Below are 20,420 nucleotides of genomic sequence, written 5' to 3'. Positions count from 1 at the left end.
GCAGCATCCATTGCCTCCAAGCCTAGACGTTTGGCATCTACCAGGGTAGTTGCTGCAAGAATCTGACCTGTGGATATGTTCATTAGTTTATCTGTCGCAAGTGAAGGATCGAATGGGTTTTTCATCTTCTCTTCCACGGTCCGTTTGATCTGCAACACGGCTTCCATGTCGTCTTTCCTCAGCTTCTCGTGGTGGTCAGATTGCGGCGAGGCCATGTGTGCCATCTGTTTTACACTTTCAGAGACAGAGGTCATGAACGGTAGAGCCTTGATGTACTTTTCTCGTGCTGATTCAGACTGTGTTATACCCTTAAAGAGGCTTGTTTTGCCTTCCCTATTGTAGGTCTGTTCAAGGGCAAGGTCTGTCCACACACCATTAAAGTCTCCTGCAGTCTGGTGAACTGTGAATTTGCCAGCTGCAAACTCCTCGTGCACTTCTGGTGCTGTTTCTGGAAGCTTTTGCATCTCACTGAGATAGATCGGAAGGCAGGACATGTACTTACTATGGCCGGAAGCAATGGTATAGGGTAGCATATTCTGTACCTCTTGTAAGTGCTGTTGCCACAGCCCAGCTCTCAGCATGGATGTGTAACGCCTTAGGATAAGCCCTATGTCTATGTACATGCTCCAAAGATGGGCTGTCACTCCTAATCCCTTCTCAAAATCTCCCCAGAGCGACTCCAGTGACTCTAGGCATTTCATGACTTCCTTCATGAGTGCAGCAAATTCGTCCTTCTCTTTCCTGTCAAAGGCATTTCTAAGACTTTCAAGCAGAGACGAAAGCAAAGAAAGTGTCTCCTCATTCTTCTCGAACAACCGCCATTTCTCAAATGCCTCCGACTTCAGCATGAACAATGCCTCACTCAACCATGAATGATAACGGACCATCTTATAATCATCTTTTCCTGCCATGACTTTATTGGCTGTACCTCGACCACAGATATCACTAGAAACCAGAATGTCCTCTATGCCACTCTCCATTATGAAAAATCCAATAGATCCCAAGAAGTTCTGGGCAATATGGAATCCTCCAAGTCGAACAATAACATCTTTGTACTTTTCCAATTCCTTCCTAAACAACCCCTTTACTATGTCATATATCGCCTGGTCACAAGTCACCACCGTCTTAGCCTGACCCATCTTAAGACTCAAGGAGACAAACTAGTCCAATGAGGTCTGGACTACATCTGCGTTGGTTGGGTTTTGTGGAAGCAATGGTCCACAACCAATCTTTGTTTTCTCTGCATGTTGCCCAGAACTGTATTCAAAGAAGCTGCTCCATGTCAGGCTACCAGTGTCCTTGTCGTTTTCACCCGTCATCAACTGTGTTGGATACATCCTCAGTAGGAACCAAACGATGTTCTTGTCAGCTAGAAAGCAGGCTTCCCCCTTGTCATCATGAGGAAGTTCAATATCACGTAATGACCTAGCCTGTCTTCTGTCCTTCAGTGGCAGTTTACTACTTACTGGAACGAATTTGTCTGGTTCACTGATAGTCAGTTTCCTGGTTTTCTTAAGGGGCACTGCCCCCACTACCTCCCCACTTCCTTCTCCCTCAAATGTGTACTGATAAATTATATTTGTTGTAGCATCAAAACTACCACCATCTTGTGTCTCTGAATGGAAGTTTAAGGCTGAAGATCGATGGTAATCATAAAGATCAGCAAGAGTGAAGCAAGTTGCTGAAACAAATGTAGCATAATAATCCCTAGCACCACACAAAAGATGAAAAGCATCAACCACCACAGTAAACCATCACTATTACGATCAATATAGGCCAGAAACAGTAGAGGGATGCAAGGAACATATTGTGACATATATACATTTGTGAATTATTTGATAAAGGAGCTAAATTTCCAGCTTAGCCCACTTTCCGTGACCTTTTGACCTCTGCTGACCTCATGGATGGTCCAATCACGTTGAATCATGTTTCATATAAAAGCCACATTTATAACAAAAAGAATGAGTGGTAATTTGTTGCACTCACCCCTGTATTATGGGATATATGGTCAATTGAATTTCCCCTACCCCTAAATTTCTTGCTTTTTTACAGTTGACGCCCCAAGTTAAGAAACGTCCTTACAGAATTCGCGCAATCCAAACTACCTTGCTAAAGTCACTTTTCTGGTGGATAACACCCCCACAGACATGATCTAGGGGTCAAACATTTTATAGCAGGGGTGTCACTTCAAAATCACTTTTTTACACATTTCCAGGCCTCGGATCCCAGACTACATAGACTGTTCATTGAGCTTGTCTTTTAGCATTATTTTGCACTTTCAATTGTTCCAATATGATGTGCACTATAAGCTGATGTAGTTTGTATCCAAGCAGGCCTGCAAGCTGCCAGTAGCAAGGCATCAGTTGGGAGTTCTCGGAAGCGACCCTGCCCCACTGCAACAGCCACAGATAGTGAACGGAGTTTACTCTGGTGAGTATAGGACTGGTTGTACCGAGCTTGCCAACTTGCAGTACAATCCATTTTGAATCACCTTTTTAAAGAAAAACTTGGTAATGAGGTGCCATTAGGTAACGGAATCTCACGCCTCTTGACCTCTCTTAGTGGGACATCTGAAGTCTGTTACGTTAACTTTCCTAGGAAGGAAGCGAAGGAGAAGATGATCTAGGTAGGCCAAAATTAATGCTGACATGTTGAGGAATGTTCAAGCATCCTGTGTGAAACGGATTCAGCAGTTTATTGATGTTGGTGGTGAACAGGTTTGAGCATCACAATTAATTGTCTGTGTGAAGACGTCCATCCACCTTTGAAACGTGCACACCTCTGATGATGATCCCTACGATGCCCGAGTTGTCACTCCCACTACATGTATCATATAAATTAAATTATTATGAGGCAGTGGATAATTTGATGTATAACTAGAAAGGCACTCAGTGGAGGGCATACCTCCACCACCAGGATGAAGGGGTTTACATTTTGTATCCCACTGATAGGCCAGATCTGGATTCAACCTGAACCAAAATCTAATCATTTGGTCCTTGGTACACACCCAACCTGTCCGCCAAGTTTCATCCAAATCCATCCACTTCCACACCTTTGAGATATCCTGCTCACAGACACAGCCAAGCAGACGGGTAAAAACATAACCTATATCCACCTTTGGTGGTGGAGGTAATTGTTTTTCAACAAATGGTCCATGAAGCAAATTCAACTTTTGGGTTTCTTTGGGGGGGGAATACAAAGCTGAGTCTCGTGAAAGGAAAGCATAGGGTCAGCAAACGAGTAAGGGGATGAAATAACAGAACGGGAAAACTTTGGATGAAAGTGCAATGGAAAGGAAGGTTGAGAGGGGGACATGACAATAACCTGCAAGAAGAATTGCCTTAGGGTGGTTAATGAGGGTAGAAAAGAGAGAGGTGTTTTGAAATTGGATTAACGTGATAAAAGACATTTAAAATTTATTTTAATTTTACAAGAATGGAGTTGACCGAGTGAAGAAGGAAAAAAAAAAAAAAAAAAATGAGAGCAAAGAACAATGAGATATAGGATTGAATGAGCTGAGAGAATGAAGAACAAGTGACTTCAATTTATTTTTGTTAATCCCTCTTTCATAGATAGAATATTACAATTGGCTGAATCAACAAAATATATCAATATAATGCTTAATAATTGGTTTCCCTAAGTTTTAATTAATATTTAAATCATTACTCGCCATTTTTCTGGAAGATGTTGATATTTAACTTATCTGGGTCAGACATTAATCCCCTTTGAGTGGGGATCTCTGGTTCTGGTGACTGTCTCAAAGGGTCTTCAAGTGCAAAAATGTTGAAAACCACTGGTATGTTGTATATTGCGGAAACATGAGCTACGAGGCATTTTTACCTGTCGCTTTGCTAAAGGATTTAATAAATAGACAGCATGTTGTACTTCACATTCTGCTCTATTCACTATTTGCCCAAAGTGATCTTCCATCTGCTTGGAAGTCAGCTGACATCACCTTCATCAACCATTCTTGTCGCTTATATATGGCGCTTGCAAAAATCACTTCCGTTTCGCTGCAAAGCTCAGTATTGCATGCGTTGGTTTGACCATCCGCTTAAATCGTTAGGTAGTAGGTTGTAGACAGCAAGCGCCCAGGGTAGTACTACCGTCCTGACTTAGCGTTAAAGTGGTGCCCTGGACCATCTTGCACTCTCCGTGTCAGGATTGCTGGTCTTGCTTTCTGTCTCGCTAAAACTATAGCTACCGGGCTAGCTTAAATCTCTTTCTCGCAAACAAACACCATGTACACTTTTCATCATATACTTTTCTCTTTTATTTAAGACCTGGCCTCGATGAGGTCTATACAGTCCGTGCCTGGAGCATTCAACATAAAAAAAAAAAAAAGTAACATTAAACTTTTCAAAGATATTCTCACTCAGATTTCAACATCTCCATCATGTAAAGGTGGGCGCGATTCGGAAAATTTTAAGTCCGCTTACCGCTTATCCGCTCCGCCAGCCCGTGTAGTCCGATTCGCTTATCCGCTTCAGCGGCCGAAAAGCTTAGTCCGCTTACCGCTTATCCGCTTATCCGCTTCGATTCGATTTTTTAAAAGCGCTTCGACGTTTTTAAAGCGATTTTTGACGTTTCTAAAGGGAATTTAATGCTTTTTAAGCCTAAATAGCCATTTCTAACTACTACAAAGACAAACAAAGCTTTTAAGATCAAAAATATACATTTTTATTGAAATAAAATTTATTCAAAATGTTGTTGTTGTTGACCGCCGGGTTGTGGATGTCGTTGTGCTGGGACTGCTGGTTTGCGTCGCTCGTGTGCCTGTCCCTGGCACTGCCGCTGGGCTGGAGAGGCAGAAATCTCTCCATCTTGACGTTATTGCCGCTCTAGCGTCCAATAAAATATTCAGTTTTCACTTATTATTCACTTAAATAAATATTCACAATTCTAGAGTAACGGCTCAGGCTAACAGCTGATTTGGCGAATCGCGATGCGCTTTAATTTTTCGGTAGTCCGCTTACGCTTATCCGCTTCGGTTTCCGGGGGTTGTTCCGATTCGCTTATCCGCTTCGAAAACGTTAGTCCGCTGCAGCGGATAAGCGGATAAGCGGACTTTCGAAGCGGACCGCCCACCTTTGCGCATCATGCATGTTGTTAGGTTGTTAATACTTTATTTATGCAAGATTTGTAAAACCGGATACCACCAGGTGGCGCTATACGATACACATTTACATAGAGAGAATTGCGGTCTTTCCCCGACCCTGAACCCCCTCCCCAAATATGCTACCGTGACAAAAACCATGCTTGGGGTACCTTTAGGCCCACATGTGAAATTTGGTTGGATTTGGCTTGGTAGTTTTGGAGTTTTTGAAGCATGTATGAAGGAACAAACAACTACAGTATACAAATTTACTTTTATTGTGTAGATGTGCTAGGCCGTGAACAGAACTCTACTTATTTGCCCCCCCCCCCCCTCCCTTCCCCCTCCCTTCCCCCCACTCTTTTATATAACCTGTAGAACTTCTTCCAAGTGTCTAGCAAATTCCACTCTTTCTGCCAATCCTCCAACTCAAGTCCAAGCACATTGTGGTTTCACCCACTCACCCCTCCACCTTCCCCCATCCTAGTTTGTGTTGAGGTTCCATCTAATTCGGCTTTATATGAGCCTCAATTTCTTGTGCAGAAAAAGAACAAACTCTAATGTAAATGCAGGCTGTGGTTGAATTGATGTATTGAACCTTAAACCCATGTTTACTATTTTTTCAAAATTAGTGTAGGTCCTTTTGGAGCCCTTTTCCATGTTCTCTATGCCCATTATTGGTACGTGTCGGTACAGGATTGGAGTCGAAGGAATCCCTACCAGTGACGACGACTCGGATTCATCCTCTGAAGGAGATCCCTCTGTTGCCAAGAAAAAAGCTGATCACAAACTTGACCAGGATGGACAAGGAACATCATCAGATTGTGACTTACCAGGAGAAGATTCCAATATCCATCAAACAGGATCCCCTGCTGTTCAAGGACATTGCTCTCCTTCAGCAACTTGCATTCAAGTTTCAACAGACACATCTGTACATGTGAATCCTGGTGCCGGGACTAGCTTTGGCGCAGGAGCTTCCAGTGAGTGCTTTGCTGGTGCTTCTACCGTCACTCCCACCCCTGAAATTTCCTCTTGTCCCAGTGCTGTTGAACCTGCTCCTGTGATTCCTGAAGCACAGGGCAGTAATGTTGTCCTGGATAACTCAACGGGATGCTCCAATGGTGTGAAAGAATCCAAAACGAATGCTAATGGCAATGACTCCGCACAAGAACAGGTAAAAATGGCTAACGAAATATTGTGTGCAGTGCCATTATTTATTTTTCCTGAGGTTTTTTGTGTTGGTAGTACAGCGGATAAGCTCATATTTTAACAAATTGTGCATTTTTTGAGAAAAGCATGAAATTTCTAGCATAGTTAGTATATACCATAAGGTTTATTTTCAGATGTGGAGGGAAGTCAGATTTGACCTCTGAGGACCGTGAGAGGTCAAATCCAAAATGGCCGCCAGTCCACTGGGTCCAATGTTCTAACGTGCTTAATTTTGGAACCAAACTGTAGAAAAACATTATAGGTGTCATTTCCAACTAAATTGGGGATGCCCATTCATTTGGTGATACTTTTGAGATTGCCAGAACTCAAGGGCATGCATTTAGGTCAAGGTCAAATTACATTAAATATCTATTTTTATGATACTGCAGTTGGAACTGCTATTGGAAAAAGTTCATTTGAACTTTTAAAACTTAATTTTTTCAGGTACAGGGAGGGATAGGTACAGAACACCCAAAGACCAGAAATGATGAAAAAAAGTGTTTACACTGCAAGGAATGATGCAATAACCGCTGAAAAAATAACAGTAGTTAACCAAGTATGTCCACAAAATCTTACATTAAATCAAGTGCAATGATGAAAATTGGTAATGATCTAAATCTAACAGTCTCCAGAACAGAAGCACAGTGCAGTGCACTTGAGTGCAGCTTTGGCACTTGCAGCGTCCAGTGCACCCTTTCTTGCAGCCACAGTGGATCGATTTTGGCACGATTTTGATGCTTCAGGGAGAGTGGTCCAAAGAGGCTGCCACCCAGTTGTTGTCCCCTGTCGCACAACGGAGCGAAAGGGGGACTATGGTTTTCCCCTCCGTCCGTGCGGGCGTGCGTGCGTAAGCGAAGGACCTCATTCGAATTTGGTGTGTGGGTGCAACCCACGTCAAAATCCAAGATGGCCGCCGCCATGTATGTCTGAACCTTGAGCTGAATATCTTGAAAAATAAGCGAAGTACCAACTTCTAATCTGGTGTGTGGGTGTATCTAGGCATAAGGAAGAACGCTGTTGAAAATTGGGTCGCCACGTCAAAATCCAAGATGGCCGCCGCCATGTATGTCTGAACCTTGTGAGCGAAATATCATATCATAGCATGTTTTCTGCATCTTCCACTTTGTCAACTCACATCACTTCCTCGACGGGGGACCGAGGCGTAATGCTTGTTTCCTTTATCCAGCCCCAGTCAGATGGGTCTGGCATCTCTGGATCCATGACCAATGCCTGGTTCCAACAGTTGGCCTGGTAGCAAGTGTGCTTGATGTGCTGCTTGAGTGCTGCCTGGGTTGGAGGAATGTTCTCTAGAGTTCTACACTTCTGTGTGAAGAGCTGTTTCCTGGCATCATTCACTTCCGTGCTCTCACTGGTTCGGTCGTACATCAGCACCACAAATCGCTCCAGCAGTAACATTGAGCCTTCACTGACCTCACTTGGCATGCCTCGGAGTTCATTGAAAGCATCATTCACCTCTAAGAAAGACTTCGAAGTTTCCCAGGCAGTCTTCTTTCCTCTGCCAGCGAATGCAGATACAGTATCACACCCGGTGAAAGCGTGAAAGATTGGGAGAGTCAGACACTGTGTTGGATTCAATGTGGCAACCATTTCGGGAACAGCTATGTACCGAAAGCTTGACCCGACACCAAAGGCAACCCACAGCTCATCAGGAGCATCCCAAATTTAGTTGGAAATGACACCTATAATGTTTTTCTACACTATTTGGTTCCAAAATTAAGCGCGTTTGAACATTAGACTCGGTGGACTTGCGGCCATTTTGGATTTGACCTCTCACGGTCCTCAGAGGTCAAATCTGACTTCCCTCCACATCTGAAAATAAACCTTATGGTATGCACTAACTATGTTAGAAATTTCATGCTTTTTTCATAAAATGCACAATTATTGTTATTATCCGCTGTACTATGGTTGTTATTTTTAATGGTTTAACATTTATGTGGTCGCTGGTCAGTGTAACTTTGTAAACAGCCATAATGTAAAACACCAGGCAGTAGTGTGCCTTTACCCCCTTGTAATGCAGATATGATGCGTAGTTACCCTGCGCACGTGAAGTGAAAATTTGGATAAACAGTTGGTTCACTTCTGTCCGTCCGTCCATACACAAACGCAGTTTATGATCGAGGAACAACTTTATTTCAATTGAATGATATATTTTGACCATGAATTAGACAACGATTGAGGAAGTTAGAAGTGGAGGAATGGTTGATCAGAGTTGTGATGGCAATGTACAAAAGAGCGCGCACAGCTGTAAGGACGAAGGACGGGAACAGTGGTTAGTTTGAGGTGAAGGTGGGAGTGCATCAGGGGTCGGTACTAAGTCCACTACTATTTGTAGCTGTGATGGAGGTACTGGCTCAGAACGTTAAGGAGGGTTTACCGTGGGAGTTGTATGCAGATGATCTGGTGTTGATTGCGGAAAGTATGGATGGACTGAAGGAAAAGATGAATAAGTGGAAGGAATGTATGGAGACAAAAGGTCTGAAGGTGAATATAGGAAAGACGAAGGTGATGGCAAGTGGTAAAGCATGTGGTGAGGTGGAAAGAACTGGGAAGTGGCCATGTGCTGTGTGCAGGAAGGGTGTCGGAGTGAACTCCATTCAATGTACAATGTGCGCTGAGTGGGTTCATCAAAAATGTAGTGGTCTGAGAGGGTCATTAACCAGTGTGGCAGCTACATTCAAATGTAAGGTGTGCACAGAGGAAGCTGCAGATGGAAGAAATGTTGAGTTGGATCTTGGAGACGGCGTGAAGCTGGAAGGTGTGAAAACATTTTGCGACCTCGGAGACATATGCTGAATGGAGAAGGTGGATCAGACTCGGCAACGATTGCTCGAGTGAGATGTGCATGGAAGAAGTTTCGGGAACTGAGTGGCGTGCTGATGAGGGGAGTGTCGTTGAAGCTGAAGGGAAAGGTGTATGCTGCATGTATGAGAAGTGTTATGATTTATGGGAGCGAGACATGGGTCATGAATGTAGAGCAGCAACGAAGGGTGGAAATGCGAATGGTTCGGTGGATGTGCGGAGTATCGTTGAGAGAGAGGAAGACAAATGATGAATTGTGAAAGATGATGGGAATAGAACCTGTGATTGATGCTGTGAAGAGGAACAGGTTGAGATGGTTTGGTCATGTGTTGAGGAAGGATGAAAGTGACTGGTTGAGAAGAGTGATGGAAATGAATGTAGAAGGAAGTAGAGGACGGGGAAGACCAAGAAAGACTTGGTTGAAGATGGTGGAAGAAGAAATGCGGGCAAGGGGGTTACCAAGGGGAGATGCAGAAAATAGGACAAAATGGAGAAGATTGTCATGGGGACCGCAAGGCTAACCCCCGCTCTTGCAGGGAAAATGGCCTTAAAATGCATGTTGTGTTTTGTTATGAATTAGACAACGGACCTGACATTTTACAGCACTTTGTCTCTGAACTTGGCTCGATCGCTCGTGTGCAGAGAGGAGCGAGATAATCTTGCTCTGTCTGGCAGTTAAACAAAATTGAAAATCATTCCGAACGGGAAACTTCCTGTTTTTAAGGACGTCATAAAGGACAAATAGGCACTAAAAACTAATGAAACGTGTTAACTAAGGTGGTGTGAAAGGCTCTGCATCAACGGCAGTAAACTTCCCAAAAAAATTTTTATACAACCTTTATTACCTTTATTTTATTTAAATTTAATTATGTACAGTACTTGAATACTGTAGAACATAAATCGCCTTTTATCGTTAACAAAAACCTCCAGTTAAAAAAACAAACAAAAAAAACCATGGTGGTGTGCAGGATTGATTAAGCTGTGTTAACCACGGGTTTTATTCTTATACGACCGTTAAAATCATAATTATATTTCAAATTAATTATATACTTGAACACTGTGTTCATTGAAGTTTCCCTTACCACAACATGTGGTAAGGTGTTCTATTAACTTCCTGGTTGAGATGGAATTGTACACCACTATAGATATTCCGTCTACCACTCCACCCTCACCTTTGTGTCTTTGTCTTTGTCTCTCTCTCTCTCTCTCTCTCTCTCTCTCTCTCTATCTATCTATCTATCTATCTATCTATCTCTATCTCTCTCTATGTACCATACACTTCAGAGAGCATCGGTGCTGCCGAAGCAGCTTCCTGAGTAGGGGTTGTACTGGGTGGTTTGCCATTGCCTTCCCAGGAGTCGAGCAGGGATTTGAATTTGTTCATTGTGCTGGTGTTAGCTTGCCCACTATTTGCAAAGGACACCGCTGGCTATTTAACATCCACCAACTAATGAGGGCAGATGGGATACCCAGTTTGGCGTCCATCCGAGGGACGGCACACACATTGATTCACCCTGCCTATGAAACACCAGGATGACAGTTTATAGCTGGGTCGGGATTCAAACTCAGGCTAGACAGCTTTAGGTGGGTGTGCGTACATCTATGGCCTAGGTCATCCTGCCAGCCCACAATAAGTATTTTCAAACCTCCAAACAAATGGGTCCCAAATTTTGTCTTTTCCTGCATGTCACACATATGCCATTTATTAGCCTTGGATCTATGTATGTACGATACGTACAATAAAATAAAAATGTGCTAAAAAGTGCTGCATTGTATCCTCATCAGATCTTCAGCCTGGACCTGAGTAAATATGATTCGGTGCAAGACTTTGAGGAATTGGGACTTGATGTGCTGAAGAGCGCATTGGTGGCTCGAAAGATGAAATGTGGTGGGACTCTGCATGAGCGTGCCGTGCGCCTCTTTGCCGTCCGAGGCCTGAGCCAGGAGGAGATTGACCCAGTTCTGCTTGCCAAGCCCAAAAAGCTGCGCCAAGGCAGGTAGTAATATAGTAAAAATAAAAATGCAAGAATGGTGGAAAATATTTTGATAAAATGAGAGGTAAGCTTGTTACTAATCTAACTTTTCCATAAGCAATGTGTCGTGCACTTGCTGAGCTAATTGATGTGTACCCATTCGTTTATTGTTTTATTGTAAATAAGTGTACGCCATATTTGATGATGCTGCCCTGGTTCTTGAATAAAGCAGCACAACTCTTGGAGCAAGTCTTGTGCTTTAAAAAATTTTAATTTTTTAAAAATCTTGTTTCCTTGTCTTTCCAAAATATTTTGAATGTTTCCATTCATTGTGAAAACCTCAATTAAGCCATTTTAAAGTTGACAAACCAAAATAAAGCATTTTCCATTTATTTAAGGCAGTTGTGTTATGTTTTTGAAGGAGAGGGCAGCAGTTGTAGTAAACCCTTTAACACTGTGGACCGAATTTACGAAAGGTGTTTAGCGAGCGTCTTGCCAACACGCACCTGGCCTGTAAACGCTGACAAAAACATCTTTGTGTGCGCACGGCTACCAGTTTAAATAGCAATTTACGAAGGGAGATTAACATCCGTTTAGTTGTGTGCGTATAAACAGCCGATTTGCCTGTGAAACAGGACACCGGACATATCTCCAACATCCAATTGAAATGATGCACTTGCATAGAATCAGAGCCATGGACAATTATTGGAGGGGATTCAGCATTGAGTAATCTGGGTTGAAGTGATCGATGGTTATTGACACCACTATCATGGTTTTATTGAGTACCAGTTCACTTGTAATTCCCTGTGTCACAAGGGGCGAGTAACAGGGTTGGCGGCAGGAAGGGCATCCGGCCGTAAAATATTGCTTCAAAAAGGGGGCCACGGTGCCCGAAAAAGGCCAACCCCTGCTCTGTGGGGAAAAATGGCCTCAAGGTGGGTTTTTTTTGGTTTATTTTTTGATTCATTTATCATGTTTTATGTTTGGTTGTTTGTATACACAATATAAGATTAATTGGTGGCTGTCGATTTATGTATGCAGATCTGGTGACGTTTCGCCACTCCTTCCATACCCTTGTAGTGATTGTAAAATTTATTTAAACTGCCAGGAAGTAAATGAGAGCACAACTGCAGTTCTAACTAAAACGGCACTCTGTAGAAAGCATATTTACGCCAGGCTCAACAGTTTTGTATCCCACTGATAGGCCGGATCTGGATGCGGATCCTAACCAAAATCTAATCGGCTTGTTCTTGTCACCTAACCAACTAATTCACAAAGTTTTGTCCGAATCCGTCCATAACTTTAAAATATCGTGCTAAATAGCTACCGGTTTTAGCCCTATCCCTCAATGGTGAAGAATCACATAAAAGTCTCTAATCCGGATCCGGATTCGAATCTTCACCAAAATTGAATCTGTTCTTCCTTGTCACACACCCAACTTGTCCACCAAGTTTCATCGGAATCCGTCCACAACTTCGAGATATCTTGTTCACAAACAAACAGTGGTGAAAACATGACCTCCATCCACCTTTGGTGAAGGAGGTAACTGTACCAGCTTTGCCTAATGCTTGCTTCAAGGCCTTAAACACAGTCTTAAATATGCACTTGCCGACATGTAAAATATATCATATACATATATTAAAACACAAGATATCTGTAAGGTTTGGGGGCCAGATGACGCGTTTTCCAAAATGGCGGCAATTCATTGACGTATAACATCGTTATCAGAGCAACAAAGCCGTCCTCGTTGAAGCATAGGTTGTTTTTTTTAAGGGCAAAAAAAAAAAAAAAGATGGTAACTTAAACGCTTCAAGATACAGTTATCAATTTGCCAACCCTCACCGAGCATCGACATTCCCAGCAACAGTTTGTTTTTGGGCTGTGTAGGTTGAAGGTCAATGTGACAATTTACATAAAACGTGACTCCAAACTGGAGATTACAAATTCACAGTGATAGATATCGTTCTTGAGCCATTGGTGGGAAAGATATCAAAACGACCATGTTCAAAGGTGAAGGTTCTCTCGATTTTCGTCATACGCGTCAGGCTACCTACCCCTGATGCCTTCTTGTCTGTCCACCATGTTAGACATGTCACATGTCGGTCTCTTGTTTGTTTGCCTGTGGGTGTGATAACTCCAACACTTTCAGCTATCTTCGTCAAACTTTACTGGAGGATTCCAAAGGAAAAAGGTGAGATCAATGTTTGAATATAAAGGTCAAGGTGAGTGACGATTTTCGTCATACCGCTTGACGCCTTGTTTTGTTTGTCTGTTTGTGAACGGAATATCTCAAAGTTGTAGATAGATTCAGACTAAATTTGGTGGAGAAGTTGGGTACGTGACATGGACAAAATGATTACATTTTGGTGAAGATCCAGATCCGATCTGAGCATTTAAAAAAAAAGATTCTTCACCATTGAGGCAAAGGGCAAAAAATGATGTGCAACATGATATCTCTAAAAGTGATTGATGGATTTGGACTAAACATGGTGGACAGGTGTGTGAGACAATGACGAATATGATTTTGTAGATTCGAAACTGGACACAAAGTTAATTTTTTAAGTGATTCTTCACCATTTGACTCTTCACCATTGAGAGATCAGGCGAAAAGTGATATATAACATATTTTTTTATCGTTATGGATGAATTGTGACTAAACTTGGGGGACGAGTTGTTTATGTGACGAGAACAAGCCGATTACATTTTGGTTCAGGTCCGAATCCAGATCCGGCCTATCAGTGGGATACAAAACATAGCCTGGTGGAGGTATGTGCTCCATGAAGTGCCATTCTGGGGTTTGTCATTGTGAAACGTTGCACACAAACTTTTGAGGTTCTTTTTTCGAATTTCAGCTTTTATATAAAATTGCATCTACAGTATCTCCTCTACCATCTCTCCATACAAGTCATAGCTCTCAAACAGGTGCATTTCCCTAGATAGGTGGACTCAATGACACAGTAACTCCAGATTAGGTGGGCATTGAATGGGGGGACAAAAAATAAAGTGTATCATTTTTGGGCAGTATTGCATACCTTTATTCCATAAATATCTACCTCTAGATTACTGCATTAACATTCCAAATACGTGTTGACTGCTGTCAATAAAGCCATGATGTCACTCTCCACCATGTTTGATAATTTTATCCACATTACTTGCTTATGCTCCTGTCATGCCTGGAGGCAAATTGAACCTCTTGAAGAACCTATGCCACCTTTATCCGTCCTGGGTCTACTGACTAATTGCCATCCAGGGGGTCTCTAGCTCCTTTTCCACCATCGGACACCAGGTCGTTCGTTGTACGTCATCTAACCTTCGATCTTCAGGCTGCCAGTGAATCACTCTTTTTGTGACATTTTTCCATGTCATACACGCCCAATCCAAATCAATCTTCATTTTAGATTTGCAAGATGTTCTTTCTAGTTATTCTTGCAGAAGATTCACAAAATATTTTTGTGACAGCTATATAATAAACTAGCTTTGGAGGCCAGCTTAGAAATGTGGTTTTACCAGGAAAGATCATGGCAGATAAAAAAAAACCAAAACCACCGTTTAGAGGCCATTTTTCCCCGCAAAGCGGGGGTTGGCCTTTTCGGGGACCGTGGTAGTTGTTGTTTTTTGGTCCCCTTTTTGAAGCAATGTTTTACGGCCGGATGCCCTTCCTGACGCCAACCCTTTTTGCCGCCTTCAACGACAAACAGGGAATTACCAGTGAACTGGTACTCAATTAGCCGACCTCGGAAGGATGACAGGCTGAGTCAACCCCCCTGGCATTAATTCGGCGATCGACCGAGATTCGAACCCAGGATCCTAGGATCCTAAGCCGGCACCCTAGCCGCTAGCCCAACACCAGGGATCGTGGCAGATAGTGAGATCCAAAAGCTTGAATGGCAAAACGTCGAGGTTTTTTTCAGAAAGTAGATGGGAGGGTTGTTCAGGAGGTCTTTTCAGAGGGACAAAGTGAGTGTGAGATTTGTCAGGATTGAAAGACATTTTCCACTTGGTTGACCAGTTTGTGATTTTGTCCAGGTCTGTAGAGAGTGAAGAGGCTGCTGCCTGCCGATCTGAGGTTTGAGATGTGGAGCGGCAGAGAGTGGAGTCATCAGCAAAGAGATGGAGAGGATTTTCCAGAGTTGGAGAGATCGTTAATGAAGACCAGAAAAAGCACTGGGCCAAGAATACTGACTTGAACTCCAGCCTGAACAGGAAGGGGAGATGAGGAAATTCCATTGAGGGCCACACTTTGACTGTGACCAGAGAGGAGGTCTGCAAGCCATGCGTGGAGGTTTCCATGGATACCATAGGAGGAGAGTTTGGTGAGCAGGGTGGGGTGCCATACCGTATTGAATAATAATAATACATTTATTTTATACTAGCAGATGATTGTAGTTTCTCTGCAATGCCTATTTTTTTTCATGCTTCAGGCGGTAGAACCGATTTCATAAACCTGTAAAAAATTTGAAACTTTTTCTTTGTATTTGATTTCTAGATTTTTCTCATCATAAATCCTATTTTTGCTTTCTGTATTTGTAGAACATTTGAGTCCCTCCCTCCATTTTTTTTTTTTTTTTCTGTTTGACCATAGATCCAAGATGTGTAAACTTGTCCATCTCTTATGGTCAAGTCATTGCAAATGACTGATACATGTGGTCACGCTTTGTTTTGTTTATTTTCAATCAGACGTCTACAAATGTGAGTTCCTCCAGATGGTCATCTTGAGCACAGTCTATTCCATATTTGACATGTTCTGTAGTCTTAGCACAAGTAGAAACAGAAAAGATAGCATGCACCCCAACTGTATCCATCCATACACCCCAACTACAAATATTTACCAGACAAATGAAAAAAATTCTAAAACACCAAAATCGCACTCTTATAGTATATACAAAATGTACTAAATTAACAGGATGTTGATTGAGGTATGCTAACTGCCATGGGAGGCAAGCTGCTGACATTTCGGGCATCACCCCTTTGTTAGAACTTTGGAACAACAGAGCCAATTGAACGTAAAATGCTTCGACGAAGGGTTAACGTGCGAAACGTCAGCTCCTTGCTTACCATGGCAGTTGGCATACTTCCATGGACGTTCTGTTGATTTTGTACATTGCTGGACTTGTCCGCTCACGGAGATAGACGGTAGCCTTCACCAGCAAGACTGGTGTGTTCAGCAGAATGTTCGGCACCAATATTGGAAATTTTCAACCATTTGCCTTCATTTTGTTTTCGGGTCTAAGATGTGCATGGAATTCGACGTTAGCAGAAACATTCCCGATCAAATTGTTCCAGCTGTTTGACTAATTTCTGAATGGGAGCTTGGGAACGTATTTTATGTTGTCAGCAAGCAAAGGGTCTCCCACTGGCAGAGGTTTCCTCCGCCACCTGGGACCTCTCTTGTAAATGGGTTTCACAGACTTTGGATCCCAACGCGTCAGGTATCTGGAAAACACAAGCATGCCATGTATGAAGCTCATGATTTAGACATATGAGTATTTGTAACTCTAAATTATAAAGAAGTACAACAAACGGGGAGAAGGTAGAGCCGAACAAAGCTGAACTTTTGACTTAAATAATAGAAATGAATGGCTTCAGCTGCCTATTTGTTTCCATCTCAATATTTGGAAAGTTCAGATCACATCCATCAACAACATTCCAGTAAGGGTTACAAAATAATTATACACATGCAAGTTGGAATGGCGATTCATGTGAAAATACCCATATCCAAACCAATCATATAACATCGGAAATGAAAAACAAATTCAGACCAATATCATGGAAATGAGTAGAAATCTGCCAATTGGAAAATTCCAATTTGCAGATGCCCCCATATCCAGTGGGATGCCCAAAAACATGTTTTTTCTGAGTCATTGGTTCACGAGTTATCAAACAGAGTGACCACTATATTTGTCATGGGTGTGCGTCTGTCTGTCTGTCCGCAGCATAACTACCCAATGATATCATCGGATCTTGATGAAACTTGGGTGGGAGGCTGATATCATGATCTAGTTGTGTCCTGCCTAGAGTGGGCGTATTGCGCCCATTGTGGGCGGAGCCATACCCGAAAAAGATGTCTTTTTAGGAGGTAATCGAGTTCAAGCTACATCTTCTGAGGGAGTTGGTGGAAACTGACAGGGGTTTCGGTATTTGGTTAGGCCAATGTCATGTGTCTAGCCCCATGGAGCTCGATTTTTCATTTTCGCCCCAAGGTCAAGGTCACAAGGTCACGAAATTTAGAAAAGTCGATTTTTGATGGTTTTATTACATTGTTCGCTTCATGATAGGGTGAAATGTCATACATGATCTTATGTTATCACATTATCATTATCACATTATATTATCATCATGAAATACAAGTTTTCCAACAAATTTCAGAATCTTCGACCTTTGAAGGTCACAAAGGTCAAATTTTCAAAGTTGTCACAATCTAACCGAATTTTTGGTATTGTGAAGCTAACGAACCTTGTAACTGATTATACATTATTTTCTATCCCATTTCCAGGCCAGCCTGGTGTTGGGCTAGCGGCTAGGGAGCCAGCTTAGGATTCCTAGCATCCTGGGTTCGAATCCCGGTCGATCGCTGAATTAACGCCAGGGGGGTTGACTCAGCCTGTCATAATTAACGCCAGGGGGGTTGACTCAGCCTGTCATCCTTCAGAGGTCGGCTAATTGAGTACCAGTTCACTGGTAATTCCCTGTTTGTCGTAAAAGGCGACAAAAAGGGTTGGCGGCAGGAAGGGCATCCGGCCGTAAAACATTGCTTCAAAAAAGGGGACCAACAAAAACAACAACAACCACGGTGCCCGAAAAAGGCCAACCCCCGCCTTGCGGGGAAAAATGGCCTCTGAAGGTGTTTTTTTTTTGTTTTTTTTCCAGGCCAGCACCACACAATTACGTACAGCTGGCTCTTAAAGGCCTGCGCATGCAGCGCATTGGGGCCTTTTGTAAATAGGCATGTACACCGCATGTCGGGGGCCGACACCTGCCAAGTGGGCCCCTGATCCCCCAGTCCAGGCCTGTTTCGGTTATAATCCGTCCTTTGTCATTGAATACGTGTCAATATAATCCTCCGTGGCTGCAGAAACCCTCATCCACGCCTTCATCACTTCCCGTCTGGACTACTGCAATAGCCTCCTTTATGGTTCACCCTCAACAATCACCAATAAACTCCAATACATTCAGAACTCCGCTGCCCGTCTACTCACCCATTCCCAGACCCGTGACCACATCACCCCCGTCGTTTACAAGCTTCACTGGCTCCCCATCTCCCAGAGAATCCAGTACAAAATCCTCCTCTTGACCTACAAAGCCCTCCATAACCTGGCCCCATCCTACCTGGCTGACCTCCTCTCCAGACACACTCCCACCCGCAACCTCCGCTCTGCTGGTACCAACCTCCTGACCCCCCCCCCCCCCATCCGGACCAAATTTAGATCCTGGGGGGGACAGGGCCTTCTCCATCGCTGCTCCCACCCTCTGGAACTCGCTACCTCACACCATCAGAGACTCCTCCTCACTCACCACATTCAAAACATCACTCAAGACCCACCTGTTCAACACTGCATTCAACATTTAACCCACAGCATCTAACCCCTGACTATCTCCTCTCCTTCTCCCTCCTTTGTGCTTTGAATATTTCCCTATTGATTCTTCTTTTTTTGCAATTGTTTTTATGTTTTGCTATGCATTATGTTTTGCACTCTGTCAAAGCGTCTTTGGGCTTCCTGAAAAGCGCTATATAAAATAAATGCATTATTATTATTATTATTATTATTATTAATACCGCTCGCTCGTGAACCGTCGTCGTCTCCTGACTTGTCTGACATTAAAAATCCCGGAGATTAAATGATGTCCTTGGAAATTTCGGCAGCTTTTGGACTTTGCATCATGAGTCACAATTATCACCGACACAATTTTCGTAAATAAAATGTTGAAATAAGAATGTACAGAAAGGATGGTGATCGCACAAACTCGGAGATTACTTGAGTTCAGCAATTTAACGTGTCGAGTAGACCGTGTATCCAGCATGAGGTTAAAGGTCATCTCCGGATTATAAGCTGCTATTGTAAAGAGTACCAAGAAACAAGGCACAACCTCAGAGCCCAATTTATTGTCTGGATACATTCCTCAGATGAGTGGAAAACTGAGGCCAATAAAAGGAACCCTATAGCAAGCGAGTCACGAAGGGGGGAGAAATGGTTCAATGGTTTGGGAAAGGAGGTGAAGTTGTTGGAAGGAAGGAAGGAAGAGGAAGGAAGTTGTTTCTTGGGTTTGTTGATCTGGAGAAAGCATTCGATAGGGTACCACGCAAAGTATTGACATGGGCATTGAGGAAGTTAGGAGTGGAGGAATGGTTGATCAGAGTAGTGATGGCAATGTACAAAAGAGCGCGCACAGCTGTAAGGACGAAGGACGGGAACAGTGGTGAGTTTGAGGTGAAGGTGGGAGTGCATCAGGGGTCGGTACTAAGTCCATTACTATTTGTAGTTGTGATGGAGGTGCTGGCTCAGAACGTAAAGGAGGGTTTACCGTGGGAGTTGTTGTATGCAGATGATCTGGTGTTGATTGCGGAAAGTATGGATGGACTGAAGGAAAAGATGACCACGTGGAAGGAATGTATGGAGACAAAAGGTCTGAAGGTGAATATCGGAAAGACGAAGGTGATGGCAAGTGGTAAAGCATGTGGTGAGGTGGAAAGAACTGGGAAGTGGCCCTGTGCTGTGTGTAGGAAGGGTGTCGGAGTGAACTCCATTCAATGTACAATGTGCGCTGAGTGGGTTCATAAAAAATGTAGTGGTCTGAGAGGGTCATTAACCAGTGTGGCAGCTACATTCAAATGTAAGGTGTGCACAGAGGGAGCTGCAGATGGAGGAAATGTTGAGTTGGATCTTGGAGATGGCGTGAAGCTGGAAGGTGTGAAAACATTTTGCTACCTCGGAGACATGCTGAATGGAGAAGGTGGATCAGACTCGGCAACGGTTGCTCGAGTGAGATGTGCATGGAAGAAGTTTCGGGAACTGGGTGGCGTGCTGATGATGAGGGGAGTGTCGTTGAAGCTGAAGGGAAAGGTGTATGCTGCATGTGTGAGAAGTGTTATGATTTATGGGAGCGAGACATGGGTAATAAACGTAGAGCAGCAACGAAGGTTGGAAAGGGTGGAAATGCGAATGGTTCGGTGGATGTGTGGAGTATCGTTGAGAGAGAGGAAGACAAATGATGAATTGCGAAAGATGATGGGAATAGAGCCTGTGATTGATGCTGTGAAGAGGAACAGGTTGAGATGGTTTGGTCATGTGTTGAGGAAGGATGAAAGTGACTGGTTGAGAAGAGTG

At 43.2% G+C, this 20,420-nt stretch overlaps 2 protein-coding genes across 3 annotated transcripts in view; one reads left to right on the top strand and one right to left on the bottom strand.

Moving 5' to 3' along the window:
- The window catches only part of SDE2 (spliceosome associated SDE2), a 41,094-nt gene extending 25,474 nt beyond the window's left edge, over positions 1–15,620 (top strand). For both annotated transcript variants that reach the window (XM_068129447.2, XM_078784197.1), the window contains exons 5-8: positions 2,334–2,430; positions 5,792–6,269; positions 10,910–11,117; positions 15,124–15,620. In XM_068129447.2, the coding sequence (XP_067985548.1) occupies positions 2,334–2,430; positions 5,792–6,269; positions 10,910–11,117; positions 15,124–15,131 (791 nt within the window). In that variant the 3' untranslated portion in view covers positions 15,132–15,620. The remainder of the gene's footprint in view (positions 1–2,333; positions 2,431–5,791; positions 6,270–10,909; positions 11,118–15,123) is intronic.
- Positions 15,621–15,744: 124 nt separating this feature from the next.
- MRPS18A (mitochondrial ribosomal protein S18A) overlaps positions 15,745–20,420 on the bottom strand; it is a 29,061-nt gene continuing 24,385 nt past the window's right edge. The window contains exon 6 of the mRNA XM_068129449.2: positions 15,745–16,530. Coding sequence (XP_067985550.1) covers positions 16,389–16,530 — 142 coding nt within the window. The 3' untranslated portion in view covers positions 15,745–16,388. The remainder of the gene's footprint in view (positions 16,531–20,420) is intronic.

Source organism: Myxine glutinosa, chromosome 9 (assembly GCF_964187855.1).
Source record: "Myxine glutinosa chromosome 9, kmMyxGlut1.1, whole genome shotgun sequence".
NCBI lineage: Eukaryota > Metazoa > Chordata > Myxini > Myxiniformes > Myxinidae > Myxine > Myxine glutinosa.
This window is presented reverse-complemented; position numbering and strand designations above follow the sequence as displayed.